This window comes from Myotis myotis, unplaced genomic scaffold, assembly GCF_014108235.1.
Source record: "Myotis myotis isolate mMyoMyo1 unplaced genomic scaffold, mMyoMyo1.p scaffold_m19_p_41, whole genome shotgun sequence".
Lineage (NCBI taxonomy): Eukaryota > Metazoa > Chordata > Mammalia > Chiroptera > Vespertilionidae > Myotis > Myotis myotis.
Genome location: NW_023416348.1, coordinates 603731 through 619870, shown reverse-complemented (window position 1 = coordinate 619870; position 16140 = coordinate 603731). Strand labels below are relative to the sequence as shown.

Below are 16140 nucleotides of genomic sequence, written 5' to 3'. Positions count from 1 at the left end.
ACTTATTTTATTGATCTTAGGGAGGAAGGGGAGACAGAGGGAAACATCATTCAATGTGAGAGAGAAACATCCATCTGTTGCCTCCCACACACGCCCCAACCAGGGACCAAACCTGCCACCTGGGCATGTGCCCTTACCGGGCATTGAACTGGTGACCTTTGGTTGCAGGGGACAATGCTCCCACCAACTGAGCCACCCAGGCAAGGATGAGGTCCATGTTATGTATGTATGTATGTATGTATGTATGATCCTCTCCTAAGGATATTTTTTTCCTTTTTTATAAGAGAGAGAATAGAAGGGATGGAGAGAGAGAGAAACATTGATGTGAGAGAGACTCATCCATTGGATGCTTCCTATACATGCCCTGACCAGGGCTGGGGATTAGCCTGCAACCAAGGTACATGCCCTTGACTGTAAATCAAACCCCTGACCCTTTAGTCTGTAGGCTGACACTCTAACCACTGAGAAAACCAGCCAGGGCTCCACTGATGTTTTTTAGAGAGTGTGGAAGTGAGGGGAGGAACAGGAGAGACACATCGATGTGAGACACACCCATTAGCTGCCTCCTCACCCATTAGCTGCCTCCTGCATGTGCCCTGACTGAGGATTGAACCTGCAACCCAGGTAGGTGCACTCAACTGGGAATTGACACTGTATCCACTGAGCCACAGCTCCATATATATTTTTATTGATTTCAGAGAGGAAGGGAGGGAGAGAGAGAAACGTCAATGATGAGAATAATTGATTGGCTGCCTCCTACACACCCCACACTGAGGATCTAGCCAGCAACCCAGTCATGTGCCCTGACCAGGAATTAAATAAACCATGACCTCCTGGTCCAAAAGACAGATAGATGCTCAACCACTGAGCCAACACTGGCTGGGCAGGGCTCCTTATTTTTAAGATGAATCCTTGTTTTCATCCAGGGAATAGCACGGCCATAGTTGATAAATGTCAAGCACTACCGAAGGGCCTTGATGAGCAGTGCGGCCCCAACCTCAGCCCTCGGTTCCCCCAGCTGAGGCACCCGCCCCCCTTTCTCCTCGTGTCTGAACCTGGCTGCCTTGCTGCTTGACTGACTCATGTTAGATGTTAGCCATGGACAAACCACTGAGACATGGGGACCTGGCGCGTGTGCCTTCCCCCCCACACCCCCTGCACAGGTGCCCCTCACACACTGTTCACGTCTGCTTCGCGCACTGAATTGTAACTATGGGTCATGTGAGCCTGAGCACTACTGTAACATTTTCTTGTAAGAGTTTTGTTTTTCCTAGAGATTATTGCCTTGTTTTTTTTCATTTGCTTAGTTTTCTTTCTTTTTTGCTATTCGTTTTTTAACAAAATCATATCTGCATATAGTGTCAACTTTCTAGGACTTTTGTTTTTTGGGTTTTTTTAATTTAATTTAATTTTGTTTTGTTTTTTGTTTTGTTTTAATTGATTTCAGAGAGAGGAAAAGAGAGAAAAATAGAAACATCAATGATGAAAGAGAATCATAGATCGGCTGCCTCCTACTAGTGATGGAACCCACAACCTTGGCATGTACCCTGATAGGGAGTTGAACTGTGACCTCCAGGTTCATAGGTTGACACTCCACCATGGGGCCACACCAGCCGGGCTAAGACTTATTTTTGTAAAAGCAGCCCTCCTTCAATATGACACACAATGTCCACAGCTGAGCTCTGTGTAGTACGTTGTGTTATTTTTATGCTTTTGTGTATGTTTCTGTGTTCCCAGGAGTTAGTTTTCATCAGAGGTACTTATCATGACTTTATTCCCAACACCATTCTCTGTTTTGCTGGTCCTTTTCTATTCCTTTACTGTCCACTGGGCAGATTTCTGGAGGCAGAGGAGAGCACTGTTCTCTCGTGACATCACTGCTCTTTCCAATAGGAAGTGATCTGTAGATTATTTTACAGCTAGAGGCCCAATGCATGAAGATTCGTGCAAGAATAAGCCTTCCTTCCCCTGGCTGCCAGCACCGCCTTCACTCCAGCCCAGAGCTGCCTTTCTGCCTCTCGCCTTGTGTCAATTTGCATATTCCCTCCTTATTGGCTGTGGGCGCCACCATCTTTGTTGCAAAGTTACAGTCAATTTGCATATTCTGTCTTTATTAGATAGGATTGTGCAATGACTTTGGAATCAGCAAACAACCGCTGGAGAGCTCATCCGTTCCTTTGATCCCTCTCTGTTTTGTGACAGATCTCCAGGCAAATGCCTCCAGATTATGTGTTCCTCATTTCCCTCTTTTACTTCTGTTTGTTAATGGAAGTATCGATCCTTTCCATTAATTCTGGGCGAGTTGGGTGTCCAGGGATGAGGCATCACGGGACATGAAATGTCCTAGAAAAGCCTAGAAGTTGCTCTATGTCTCCACTGAAGAGTATGTCTCCACTGAAGAGCATTTATTCTCTAAGTCCCCTTCACTCCCCATTTCTGGGCCCTGCCCGTGGCCCTGGGCTGGGACCACAACCTGCCCCGAGGCAGCAGGACGTCATTCCTGCCAGAGGCCTGGCTACAGCATCCTGCTTTTGTGAGATTAGATTTTAGCAAATACTGCACAGGTAGAGGCAAGGGAACCTCTAATCACTGTCACTTTTAATGCTCTGATAGGCCACAGCACAGCACGGGGCCACGGCACAGCACGGGCATGACTCTCTTGGGACAGTCCCTGTTACGTATGAAGCCGTTTCTTTGGGGCACTTTTCTTTCCTTCCCCGGGAAGCACTTGCTCCTGGGACCTCGAACTTTAGTTTCATGAGGTTACAGCCCACTTCCCATAGCACGGAGCTCCACAGACCTGTGTCTGGGAGCATGGCAGAAGCGACCCCCTCCAAAGTTCAGTTGCAAATATTGCCAAACTATAGGATTTCCGCCAGAAGAATGATGTGGAAGAAACCTCGCTCAGCCAGTGGCATCCTCAGTATGCAAACAGGCAAATTTTTTGTAGGAAGTTTTCATTTCATGATCCCATCTTTGCGCAATTATCTCTATGGTATTTTTTTTAAATCAGTCTTTATTGTTCAGATTAGTTGTTCCTCTTTTTTCTTCCCATAGCTCCCCTCCACCCGGTTCCCACCCAATCCCATGCCCTTACCACCCCCCCCTAATGTCCTCATCCATAGGTATTCGATATTTGTCCAGTCTTCCCGCACCCCCCACGCCCTCTTCCCACCGAGAATTCAGTCCACTCCCTTTCTATGCCTGATTCTATTATAGTCACCAGTTTATTCTGTTTATCAGATTTTTTTATTCACTTGATTTTTAGATTCATTTGTTGATAGATATGTATTTGTTGTCACTTTGTTCATAATTTTTATCTTTACCTTTTTCTTCTTCTTCTTAAAGAATACTCTTCAGCATTTCATATAATACTGGTATGGCAGTGATGAATTCCTTTAGCTTGTTCTTATCTGTGAAGCTCTTTATCTGACCTTCAATTCTAAATGATAGCTTTGCTGGGTAGAGTAATCTTGGTTGTAGGTTCTTGCTATTCTTCACTTTGAATATTTCTTGCCACTCCCTTCTGGCCTGCATGGTTTCTGTTGAGAAATCAGCTGACAGTCATATGGGTACTCCCTTGTAGGTAACTGTTTTTCTCTTGCTGCTTTTAAGGTTCTCTGTCTTTTGCCCTTGGCATTTTAATTATGATGTGTCTTGGTGTGGTCCTCTTTGGATTCCTTTTGTTTGGGGTTCTCTGTGCTTCCTGAACTTGTAAGTCTATTTCTTTCATCAGATAGGGGAAGTTTTCTGTCATTATTTCTTCAAAGAGGTTTTCAATATCTTGCTCTCTCTCTTCTTCTGGCACCCCCATAATTCTGATGTTGGTACACTTGAAGTTGTCCCAGAGGCTCCTTATACTATCTTCATATTTCAAATCTTTGACTTGGTTCTTGGGGTCCTCTAGTCTGCTGTTGGATCTCTGTATTTCAGTCAGTGTATGCTTAAGTTCTAATTGGTCCTTTTTCATATCCGTGAGGTTCTCACTAAATTTCTTGGAGGTTTCTAGAAGACTCTTGAGTAACCTTATAACCGTGGTTTTGAACTCTATATCCAGTAGTTTGCTTTCCTCCATTTCTTTCATTTGTGACCTATTTCTTTGTCTCCGCATTTTGGCTGCTTCCTTGTGTTGACAGAGTGGCTTTGTGTGCTAGGTGTCCTATAGGGCCCAATGGCTCAGCCTTCCTAATTACCTGAGGTTGACACTCTTGGTGCACCCCTTTGTGGGTTGTGTTCACAGTCTTGTTGTAGTTAAGTCTTGAATGCTGTTGGTATCACTGGGAGAAATTGACCACCAGGCCAATTGGCTGTGAGGACCAGCTGTGTATACAATGGGAGAACTGCTGTGCTGGAGACACCCTTATGGGACAGGACTTGCTTCAGTGGGGCTTTGGGGCTCACCGAGTCTGCTCCTTAAGTGTGTCTATTATGGATGTGAAGAGTTGTAATCTGGTGTGGTCTCACTCTGAACACTGAGTACACTGGCTCTTGGATCTCCAAGGAGGTGCAAAGTCAGCCACTGCCTGAGGCCACCCAGCAGGAGCTACAGAGAGATCTGCAGATTCTTCCTCTTTGTTTGGGGTTTGGAGGTGCCCAGATGAGACCCAGCTGTGAAGTAATGCAAGCTGCTGACAAGCCTTGGGCCTTCTTTTGGAAGCTCTGGGATTCTTTGACCCAGCTGCAGTTTGTTAGATTTTAGATTGCAAAATGCCAGGCCATTCACATGCAAAAGCCTCTGCTCCGAGCTTGGGTGGGATTGTAAATTGGGTGGGGTGGGGTCTCAGGGAATCACAGGGTGGTGCAAACAGCAATGGTTGCCGTCGGCCCTGCCCCAATAGGTCCTTGGGTCTCTGTGTCCCTCGGCACCGTGCAGGAACAATGTATGCTGCAAGCACCTCTGAGAGAACACCGCCCTCACGTTCCGGCCGGATGCCAGACAGTCCAGTTTCTCCCTGTAGGAGTCTGGGTCCCCAGAGTCCTGCCTGGAACTGGAGTAAAGAGTAGTCGGGAGTTTGTATCTCCCGCTTGAAAAAGACCACAGCGTACCGACTTGCCAGCCCGTTTCGCTCGCCTCCGGACCTCTGCTCTTCTGCACCTCTGCATCTCCTACCTGTCCAGATGCCTTTTTCTTTCCCTCTAGTTGTTGAACTTCCCCTCAGCCAGCCTTCCCGTGGTTCTGGATGATATGTTTTGTCTTTTAATTGTAGTTTTGATGTAGTTGTGCAAGGCAGCAAGTTCAGGTGTTTACCTATGCTGCCATCTTGGTCTCTATGGTATTTTTTTAAATATTATTTTTTTGTTAATCCTCACCCGAGGATATTTTTCCACTGGTTTTTAGAGAGTGGAAGGGATGGGGAGAGACAAAGTAACATAGATGTGAGAGAGACATATCGATTGGTTGACTCCTGCACATGCCCCGACCAGGGCCAGGGATTGAGCCTGCAACCCAGATGCATGCCCTTGACCAGAATCGAACTCAGGACCCTTCAGTCTGTGGGCCAACACTCTATACATTGAGCCAAGCAGGCCAGGGCAATATATTTTTACAGATTTCAGAGAGCAAGGGAGAGGGAGAGAGAGAAACATCAACAATGATGAGAGAGAATAACTGATTAGCTGCCTCCTGCATATCCCCACTAGGGATTGAGCTGGCAACCTGGGCATGTGCCCTGACCAGGAATCAAACTTTGACCTCCTGGTTCATGGGTTGATGCTCAACCATTGAGCCCTGCCAGCTGGGCAAACTCTATATTATTTTGAACATTAGCTGTAATTACAAAACTCAAGAACTCAAACAATACAGATAAATATAAAGTAAAAACACTACAACTAGGGATTTTCTACAAAATGCCACCTGTGTAAAATACACCTGATTTACAGAAACAGGATCACACCATCCTTCCGTTGAACTCATTTATTTTGTGCCGAGGTCCTCAGGGGTGTTGGGTTCACCGTGGGTCGACCGGTGACACTGTGCGGCAGACAGTATGCAGCAGACACAGTGCATTTGCATAGGCCGTGGGGCGCTGGTGAACCGGTCCAGTCTGGACGACCCTAAGAAGGTGGCCAGGCCAGAGCCCAGGGCATGACATGCAAGACAGTCCACCGTGGGTGCTGCAGGGGCCAGTGGAGCAGGCGGGGTGGAGAGCAGCGGGAAGCCTGGAGTCACAGCGAGCGGTGCCCCGTCTCGAGCAGCATGCTCTCAAGAAGCAGCCTGCTGTTGCTCTGTATGTAGGGCTGGTGCAGCCACAGCGACAGGTAGGTGAGGGAGAGGTCGTGGTCCGCGGTGTGCGCCAGCCCATCCACGATGGTACGCTTCAGGAGGAGCTCCGCCCCGTACATGTCTGAGAGACGGCGGGAAGCCTCGTCTGTAAGAAATGCGAGTCTCCCCTTAATGGCAGCCACACAAGGAAGCACCTGGGCAGGAAGCTGCTGGCTAAACGCCAGATTCGGCTACGGCGCAGAGGTCAAGAGGTCAAGGACCGGCAGGTGTGCACGCCTGGCTGCGGCCCTCAGCAGGAGCACACAGCAAGTACACGATACAAAGACTAACTCTAACCTCCCAACTACTGGGAACCTGCAAGGCTAAAATGGTAGGTTAACCTCAAACTGACAACACTGCAATACACACCAGTTAGCTGGTTTTACCCACTTCTCACTGAAAAGTGAGATCTCAGTCAATATAAAGTAGCTTAGCCCTTCTCTTGACTAATAAAGCTAAAAATAACCTTACTTCATAGGACTTATGAAAGCAAAGGGTTCCATTGCCCAAGCAGTCTTCTCCCATGAGGTTCACTGAAGTATTATCCTTATTCAAACCAAACAAAAGGCAAAAGAACCATCTTAAAAAATTTTGTTTTTCTTCATTCTACCCACTGGTTTAAAGGGCCAGTAATGGCAACCTGCTTCATGGGTCTCTAATTGTGTTTTTATTATTCTTTGATTTCAGTGGTCGGCAAACTGCGGCTCACGAGCCACATGCGGCTCTTTGGCCCCTTGAGTGTGGCTCTTCCACAAAATATCGATTTCTACGCAAGGGCCACGAAGTTTCAATTGCACTGTACATGAGCGCCCGCACGTGGTATTTTGTGGAAGAGCCACACTCAAGGGGCCAAAGAGCCGCATGTGGCTCGAGAGCCGCAGTTTGCCGACCACTGGATTAGGTGATTAATGATTAAGCCAAGAATAAATGCTCTATTTATTTAAGATACCCCCGGGCTCCTTCCTCCGAACGCCTGCCAGCGTCTCGGCATGCCAGGTCCAAATGGCACAAAGGCTCTCCGAACGCACTGACAGCCAGGCAGAGAGGACTCACAGAAGTGGGCGGTGGGCCACGTGTGAAACAGGGGCGGCCGGCTGCTGTCCTGCCCATAATGGTAGTTTTCCAGCTCACAGACTCCCTTGGTAGTTGAAGACAGCTTTTCCATTTTCACCTGTATTTTGGTCTGAAACGATATTAATTTGGAATGAGAATAAGATTTGAAATCTACTCCAGTCTCACATTCAACAGCTCCTTAAGATTTCAAAGCTAAGACATGTAAATCTGTTGAGACCAAAAGTCCAGTAATTCCACCCTGTTGGCTCCGTGTACAGCAAATCCAGGCAACGGAGGCAGATGGCTGCTATGACGCCACTCATCTGGATCACTTCAGTAACAACCCCATTTCCAGCCCCACTTCACTCCGATTCCAAAGACCGGCAGGAACCAATCCCGCGCAGGCTCCTGCTTCTGTGGAAGGCGAGGGGGAGCCAGTAAATGATTTCATTTCTGATTCTTTCATCAGCTGCCTGAGTTTACTGGAGCCTCTTGGAGGAAGAGGAGGGTGGAGGGGGGATACCTGCTCTGTCTCCTAACACAGTACAGCTCCAGGCGAGAGGGAAGGCTGAGTCCCAAGGACGAGATAATTACAAAAACCTAATCCTTGAGAGGAGACAAGTAGCCTGCACACCGTCTGAAGTCGGTACTGCATTTCAATCTACAGAAAAGGCTGGCCTTCACTCGTGTGCTCAGTGGATAGAGCGTCCACCTGTGAACTGAAGGGTCCTGGGTTTGATTCTGGTCAAGGACACATGCTTGCGTTGCAGGCTCATTCCCCAGTAGGGGGCGTGCAGGAGGCAGCTGATTAATGATTCTCATCATTGATGTTTCTCTCTCTCTTCCTCTCTGATATCAATAAAAATATATTTTAAAAAAGAAAAGAAAGAAAAGGCTAAGTCCCCAACACACCAAAAAACATTCCCATCAGGAGAAGTTAAAACGTAAAGACTTTATGTTAACGGGTGAGTGATAGTTATCCAAGTTCAAACGTGCAAACCCCTATTCCTGTGCCCTGCAAAGAGGCGACGTGTCTTGTCCACGTTTGGTGGCCAGTATGGGGGACACTGGCCTTCGGACATCAGTCCATTAACCCCTGCGAGCGGTTCTTGTGTGCCAACCAGGACCCTCGGCCACCGCCCATGGAGCCTACTTCTGTACCAGCTGCCAGCTAAGAATGGGCCTTTTATTTTTTAAAAAGTTTTTTTAAAAATATATTTTATTGATTTTTTAGAGAGGAAGAGAGAGGGATAAGAGTTAGAAACATCGATGAGAGAGAAACATCTATCAGCTGCCTCCTGCACACCCCCTACTGGGGATGTGCCCGCAATCCAGGTACATGCCCTTGACCGGAATCGAACCTGGGACCTTTCAGTCCGCAGGCCGACGCTCTATCCACTGAGCCAAACCGGTTAGGGCAAGAATGGGCCTTTTAGATGGTTGAAAACAAATCGAAAGGAATACATGTGAGATATGAGAATTACATAAAATTGAAATTTCCGAGCCCATAAATAAGGTTTTGCTGTAGCACAGCTACCGCCATTTGCCTCCAGACAGAGCTGAGAGGTGACCAGAGACGCTGGGGCCCCCCAAGCCTTGGCATGTTTACCGTGGAGCCCAGCGAGGGGGCGGCCTGGCAGCGGCCAGCACGTAGGACCAAGAGAACAAAGGTCTAGGACAGCATCTTGGGACATCAAGACTTAAAGGGCAGGCAGAGGAAGAGACCAACAGAGGAGGCTGAGGAGGGAAAATCCAACTTGTGAGCAGGGAAGACCGCCCTCGGTGTCCTGAGAGCCAGGCAGCTCTGACACGCCCCGGGGCCTTGGGTCTTACCAAGCCGTCCAAGGTGACCCGCAGCTCCTCACACAGCGCCTCCAGCTCCGCGCTGTATTCCCGCGGCCTCTGCTCTGCATTCTCATCGCAAGCCGGGCTGCGGCTCTCCAACTCGATCTTGTCTTTACTCCTGGACGAAATGGAAGAGCGGCAACAAAACACGGTCCGTAAGCTAAGCTCGCCTCAGACGTCAGGGTAAACTCGCGCACACTCAATATCCATGTAATGTCAGATGGTCGGCAAAGGTGTTGCATGTCGTTCAACGTGTTCACTCATTGGCATATGCCATGAATACATCCGTCAGTGACTCAGTTTCCACGAGAACAAGCCAATTACACTCAGCCTGTGGCTCCTCGGTGGAGGGTGGGGTGCTGGTGAGGAAGATGAGTTCACAAGCTGGGGATGCCTGTGTAGCCTGAGGCTGTGGCCCACGGGGCAGGACCCTGACCTAGGGAGTCACAAGCAACTCGGAAGGAGAAAATTCCACATGAAAGAGAAGGGAGAATGCGGGGCACTGGGACCGGCTGAGCCGGCTCCAGGAAAACACAGTGGAGGCTCCAAGCGCCTCCGGTGGCGCCAGCGGCCTGGCCAGCAAGGGAAGCCTAGACGCGCCTGTGGACACAGGTGAGCTGGAGAACAAACGTATGTAATTAGGACTTTGAGGAGGTTAAGAAAACATATATACAGGCTGTCCCCAAAAGTGCATACACACTGAACAGCTGATAGCTTAATTTTGAGAATGAAAAACACTGCCTTTATAATTGTTCAAAGTGTGTGTATACATTTTTTGGTGACACCCTCTATATATATAATCTAACCTGGAGACAGCAACAGATCCCACAGGTGAAGGGCTCAGTCCCCACGAGTGACCCTCCCAGGGGTCCAAGTTGTTACCTGTACTTCTGACTGACAGGCTATAAATCAAGGGATCCCACAACCCTGTCCTCCAGTTCAAGTCATTTGCTAGAGTCATTCACGGGACTCAGGAAAACAGGTTACTCAATAGATTCCAGGCTTATGACAAAGGGTATTAAAGAACAGCCAGATGAAGGGGCGCATGGGGCAAGGTCCAGAGGGGCCCCAAACGGGAGCTCCTGTCCCTTGGGGCTTGGGACACCCTTCCCACACATCAAGGTAACCCTGTTTACAACACGGAAGTTCTAAAGCTCTTGGGGCTTTATGGAGGCTGCATGATGCAGGCAGGACGGACTGGACCACTGGCCACTGGTGATTAATTCAACTTCCAGCCCCTCACCTCCCGGAGGGGTGATGCTAAGGGGTGGTGCTGAAAGTGCAACCCTCTAATGGCCTGGCTGGTTCCCTTGGCAACCACCCCCTACCTTGGGGGCTTTCCAAAAGTCACCAAAAGTTACATAAACTCAGATGTGGTGGGAAGGGGCTTGTTCCAAATGAGCGGACACTCTTATCGCTCTGAAGCTAGTTCAGGAACGGGGACTATTCGAGGACAAAATACCAAACATTATAACAAAACATTCTCCCATTGCTCTTAGCAACTAGGAAATTATAAGGATTTTCGGAGCTGTGTATCAGGAATAGGGAGGAAGACCAAGTATGGTTTTCTTATAAGTCACAATAGCACAATATAAAATGCAACCTCATGAAGACAAAGTCCCCTTTACCTACCCCCACCCCCAATACTCATTCTTCCTAGAAGAGACCAATGTCCTGAGCTGAGCCTGTGTCCTACCAATCCATTCCAATACTTTCATGCACAGATGCAACCATGGTCAGCATGTAGTGTCATCTGTACTTAAGTGCACATATAGTTCACACTTGCATATACTGCTTTACCACTTTCTTACTCAATAGAATTTAATTTATCCATGTCCATAGAGACCTCCCTTAAAACGTGTGCCCAAGCAGGAAGGCTGCGGAGCTCGGAGCACGGGCAGTACTTACAGTAAACTGATTTTCATGTTGGCAATGTTGTTTGCAGTCGCAAAGCCTGCATCATTGAGGGTTTCCCACTTCATGATTAAATTATGCCAATCGGCTGCATTGTCCTTAATTTTTCTCGCACTAACGGATAAGACAGGTTTCCGGGACGTTGCACTTCCCAGGGTCTTTGCTGACAGGCAGTAAAAGAAACACAGTTATTGTGAAATTCTTGATCGTAGTTGGAGGGCAAATGCCCTCATAAATCTCAACTGTAAGCCGACCTGACACGCGACATCTTCTGGACAGACAGCGTGGAAACAGAAGAATGGATGACTGGGGAAGGTCCCAGAACAACAACAACAAAAAAATTGTTTTTACATTTTAAGACTCTCCGGAGATGGCTGGACCCTTTCCCAACTTAATGGCTCCACAAAGTTTTGCCTTAAGCACTTTGACCACTTTCAATGAATGTCTTTATTCTTATTCTTTAATTGATTTTTTTTTAGAAAGAGGAAAAGGGAAACAGAAAAACATCGATGGGCTGCCTCCCGCACACACCCCAACTGGGGATCAAACCCAAAACCTGGGTATGTGCCCTGACCGAGATTTGAACCCACGACCTTTTGGGGTGTGGGATGATGCTCCAACCGAGCCAAGGGCACTTGGACCATTTTCAAAGGCTGGGGATAAGACAGAGTGTGACTTCCTGCCCAAGCCCTCCAGGCCCCAGCCAGGGCTCCCATCACCTGCCTCAGGCACTGCTGCCCCACATTTGATCAGAGCTTCGTGCTTCTCCAGACACTGGCCAGGCTGGCCCTAGAGATGCAGAGGCCACCTCAGTGCTGAGGACGCAGGAGGCAGTCCCAAGTCCTTCAGGACCTGGCTTCCTCTCCACCGCAACCCCTTAACCTACAGCTAAAATGAGCTCCTGGCAGCGCCTGGAAAGTGGAGTCACCTGCAGCCCTTTGCACAGGCAGTCCTTTCTGCTGGAAAGTTCTGTCCTTTCCTGGGCCAGTGCTGCCCATGCTCCAAGACTCACCCGCATCCCAGCGCCTGCGGAAAGCAACCCTCAGACCGGCAAAAGCCAGCTCTCTTCCAGACCTCCCGTGCCCTCCCTCCCTCCCTACTTAGAACCCTTCAAAGGGTTCTGGTCCACAGGATAAAGTCCACATTCTGTGGGAGGCCCCTTAAGGAGTCCAGCACACACAGCGGTACAGTTTGGAGTCTAGATGCTGAAGACCATACTGACTGGTTAGAATCCCAACTCTGCCCTTGCCAGCTGTGCAATCTTGGGCGCCTTAGTTAACCTCTAGGGGCCTCAATGTTCTCATCTGTAAAACGGGGATGCCATACAGCTACTTCAGAGAGTTGATGTAAAGATTAGATGACGTATGTCAAGCTGTGAGGGCCTGGCACTGGCAGGTATCCAGCGTAGTGTTATCCCGAGGACCTCTCCAATGCGGCTTTCCATCACCACCGAGCAGTAACCTCAATTCTGACACTCACCGAAGAGGGCCTCGGATCCCGAAGGTTCAGGGCTCAGTCCTACAAGCCTGTCCCTTCCCCCAACCTTCCACTTCACATGCCAACAGCAAGCCCAGGTTGGCTGTTGCCTGTGCTTCCGAACTACCTGCTATGGATGGGAGCTTCCAAGACCCCTCCCTTGGGTAGAGAGGCTCACGGGACTCAGGAAAGCATTCCGGTGACTAGACCAGCTGACAGTGTGTGTACGCATCTGGGGGGACCCGTAGTCAGAGCACCACGCTCGCGAATGGCAGCTTTCGGTGCAAGCGCGGGGACTGAGCCCGCACGGACCGGGGAGGTCGGGGCACCGGCTCCGCGACGCTCACTTGGAAGGACGATTGCAATGGGAGCGTCGGGACCTGCGCCTCTCGCAGACACTGTCCCGCCCCACGCAGGGGAAACCGGGGCTCGGCCAGGCTGACGGCCCCAGGCCGATGCGGAGCCCACGCGGGCCGGGGCTGGGGCCATGCACGGAACCCGTCCCACGCGCCGCTCCCGCCTCCCACCCGCCCCGGACGGCGGCCCGTTTCACGCACCTTCCATGGGAGCCCGCTGATATCCCAGGAAGGAGGCCGGGGCCCCGCCCACGCCGCCGGAAGTTACGTCACTTCCGCCCGTCGCCGCTCTAGCCCCAGAGGAGCGGGCTGTCCCTCGGTGGGGCGGGCCCGGCGGCCCAGGGAGCGGGCTCCCGGCAGCCCCCGCGGCCCGGCCTCCACCCGCCCCTTCCGCCGGCGGCGCCGAGCGTCCGAGTGCCCGAGGGGCCGCCGCGGGAGGTGAGTCCGGCGACGCGGCCGGCGCCCCGCGCCCCTCGCCCCCGCCCCCCCCCCCCCGCCTCGGGGTCGCCTCGCTGTCCCGCTCCCGTGGCGACCGCGCGGCCGCCGAGGCTGAGTGTCCGCACACGGAGCGCCGCCTGGCAGCAGCTGTCGCCCGCCCCCCGCCCGGCTCCGGTTCCCCGGCTCCGCCCCGCCGCCCCCGCCCGGGCTCGGGATGGACCCTCGTGGGCCGCAGCCCCGGCACGTCCCGGGGGTGCGCACAGCGGCGCCTCTGTCCCGGGCTCAGGCCGGCAGGACGGGCCGTGCGGGTGAGCGGTGGGCAGGTCCGCGGGCGGCGACGTCCCCGCGCGGAGCCCAGTTCATCCCGGGAACCGGTGGCCCGTTCCTGCTGCGCCGGTGGAGGGGGGACGGGTCTGGGAGGCGAGGCGCTGGCCCGGCGCCGGCGGCCGGTGTGCCGGTGCCGAAGGGCGGCTCGGCCCCGCTTTCTCGCCAGGTTTCGGGCTTTGTTCCGCCGCCTCGGGCTCTGCGGGCGGCAGGGGGTACCGCCCGGGCTGCTGGGGGGCGAGCTGCACGGGGCGGACTCTGTCGCCCAGGAGCCGCTTGAGGGGCCCGGGGGGCCGGGAGGGGACGTTCCCGCAGAGACCGGGGGTTGAGCAGCAGGAGCAGCGGCTGAGTGACCGGGAGCGCATCCCGGGAGAAGGCGGGGCCGGCAGGGCCCCTGGCGAGTGTCACTGGAGAAGGTTGGCGGTCAGCCCGTCAGGTCAGCTCCGCAGACGGAGGGACCCACCGCTGGAACAGGCTGCGACCCAGCACCCCGGGCGCCTCGGCGAGGGCCTGAAGTCTCCGTGGGCCCAAGGGTTAGGCGCCCCCCAGCCTGGTCAGGTGCGCAGCGCCCACCTGTAGCTGCCGTCAGAGCTGTGCCTGTGACCTGGGGAAGGGAAGGACTTGGAGGGCAGCCCTAGATTCGGGTCCCAGCCCTTGGTCTTGAGCCTCTGGCCTTCTGCACCTTCCTCTAAAGTTGGCTTCGGCCCCACCAGTGTGGCTCAGTGGTGAGCGTTGACCTTTGAACCAGGAGGTCCCAGTTGGATTCCCGGTCAGGGCACATGCCCGGGTTGTGGGCTCCATCCCCAGTGTGAGGCCTGCAGGTGGCAGCTGAACGATGATTCACTCTCATCATTGATGTTTCTGTCTCTCTCCTTTCCTCTCTGAAATCAATTTAAAAACGTATAAAAAATAAATAAAGTTGGGGAAGATGCCAGCACCTGGCCTGTAGGGGAGGGTGAGGGTTAAACGAGTCACTTTGTCAGTTGTAATGCACTGTGTAAGGACTGGGTATCTAAGGAAGCTTTGAATCCGAAGTGCCAAGAGGTGTGGGCCTCAGGGAGGAACGGGTGAGAGGCCCTGCAGGCTTCCCGCCCGCCGGCTGCCCAGCCTGCTGCGTGGGGCTGGTCCGCTGTTCCAGTGCAGAGTCGTCCCTGCTGCTTCCACCTTCCATTCTCCTGGCAGACATCAGCGTTCAGGATGTTTTCCGCAAAGCCTGTCCCATTCTGACCGCACCACTCTCCCTCTTCTCATCAGGACCCCCGGATGCACACCTGAGCCTGGGTGGAGTTGCATATTTTCAGTTTCTTTGGCTCCCTGGCTAGATCATAAGCTACTTGGGAATAAGAACTGTTTTTAATATTTCCACCCCTTCCACAGTATTTTCACAATGTAAATTACAGGGGTCAGTACATAATGAAGTGCACTTTGAATTAAAATGCTCCAAACAACAATAACAAGTGGTCCGAATGACAGCTGGATGCTTTCTCTGTTTAGTGCGGCTCCAGGTGGTTCCTACCTGCCTGAGAGTTCCTGTTCTCACTACCCAACGTGACTTCTCTTTGTTCTCTAGCCCCCAGGTGTCCCTAGATGCCAAGCCAACACTCCTTTCCCTCCCTGAAGATCAGCCGTGGGAACCGTGGCCATGGCGTCCCCATCGGAGCCTGTTACGTTCAGGGAGTTCTGCCCTTTGTATTATCTCCTCAACGCCATTCCCGCCAAGATCCAGAAGGGCTTCCGCTCTGTGGCGGTCTACCTGACAGCCCTCGACACCAGCGGGGACTACATTGCCGTGGGCAGCAGCACTGGCATGCTCTACCTGTACTGCCGGCGCCTCAGCCGGATGAAGAAGTACAACTTCGAGGTGAGTCCGCTGTCCTCTGCATGCCGTGCCTGAGCCCTGGCTGATGTCTGCTTGTTTGTGAGTTCCAGCGTGGGACAGTTTACTGTCCATTTACTGGCATATGGCCTTAGATTCTCACCCAGACAATACTTTGAAATCATCTTTAATTGAGGTGGGCTATAGATTAAAACATTGTGGTTTTTTTCTCTCCTTCCTCCAGAAAAATCTAGCATCATTTTAAAAGAGAATATTTTAGTGTTTAATACTTAGCAGGAAATTTTGGAAGGAGGGATTTTTAAAAAATACATTTTTATTGATTTCAGAGAGGAAGGGAGAGGGCAAGAGAGATAGAAACATCAATAACGAGAGAAAATCATTGATCAGCTTCCTCCTGCACACCCTTAATGGGGATCGAGTGTGCAACCCAGGCCTATGCCCTTCACCAGAACTGAACCCGGGACCCTTTAGTCCACAGGCCAACGCTCTATTCCAGAGGTCCTCAAACTTTTTAAACGGGGCCAGTTCACTGTCCCTCAGACATTCCACACATGCGCACTGCGGGCCCGGGACGAGTTGGCTGCTAAGCAGGACAGGCAGCGGCGGCAAAAACACCCGGTGGGCCGGATAAATGT

General features: G+C 51.7%; 2 protein-coding genes across 6 annotated transcripts in view; one reads left to right on the top strand and one right to left on the bottom strand.

Annotated features, from left to right (window-relative positions):
- Positions 1-5899: 5899 nt before the first annotated feature.
- Positions 5900-13243, bottom strand: LOC118655074 (cyclin dependent kinase 2 interacting protein). Its single transcript, XM_036306520.1, has 5 exons — positions 13108-13243; positions 11069-11237; positions 9149-9278; positions 7316-7445; positions 5900-6368 (listed from the first exon to the last, which is right to left on the bottom strand). Exons 1-5 carry the CDS (start codon positions 13112-13114, stop codon positions 6166-6168), a joined length of 639 nt encoding a protein of 212 aa, XP_036162413.1. The 5' UTR covers positions 13115-13243; the 3' UTR covers positions 5900-6165.
- The window catches only part of TECPR2 (tectonin beta-propeller repeat containing 2), a 66119-nt gene continuing 63181 nt past the window's right edge, over positions 13203-16140 (top strand). For 2 of the 5 annotated variants that reach the window (XM_036306512.1, XM_036306516.1), the window contains exons 1-2: positions 13204-13344; positions 15239-15529. In XM_036306512.1, the coding sequence (XP_036162405.1) occupies positions 15311-15529 (219 nt within the window). In that variant the 5' untranslated portion in view covers positions 13204-13344; positions 15239-15310. Of the gene's footprint in view, positions 13345-13737; positions 14227-15238; positions 15530-16140 lie in introns of those variants that run through there. The other 3 variants (XM_036306517.1, XM_036306515.1, XM_036306513.1) reach the window with 3 other exon arrangements.

Coding starts and splice junctions, on each gene's coding strand:
- LOC118655074 (XM_036306520.1), bottom strand. Junction 7,446..9,148: donor GGGTCACCTTGGACGGCTTG/GTAAGACCCAAG, acceptor ATATCGTTTCAG/ACCAAAATACAGGTGAAAAT. Junction 6,369..7,315: donor GTGGCCCACCGCCCACTTCT/GTGAGTCCTCTC, acceptor CATTTCTTACAG/ACGAGGCTTCCCGCCGTCTC.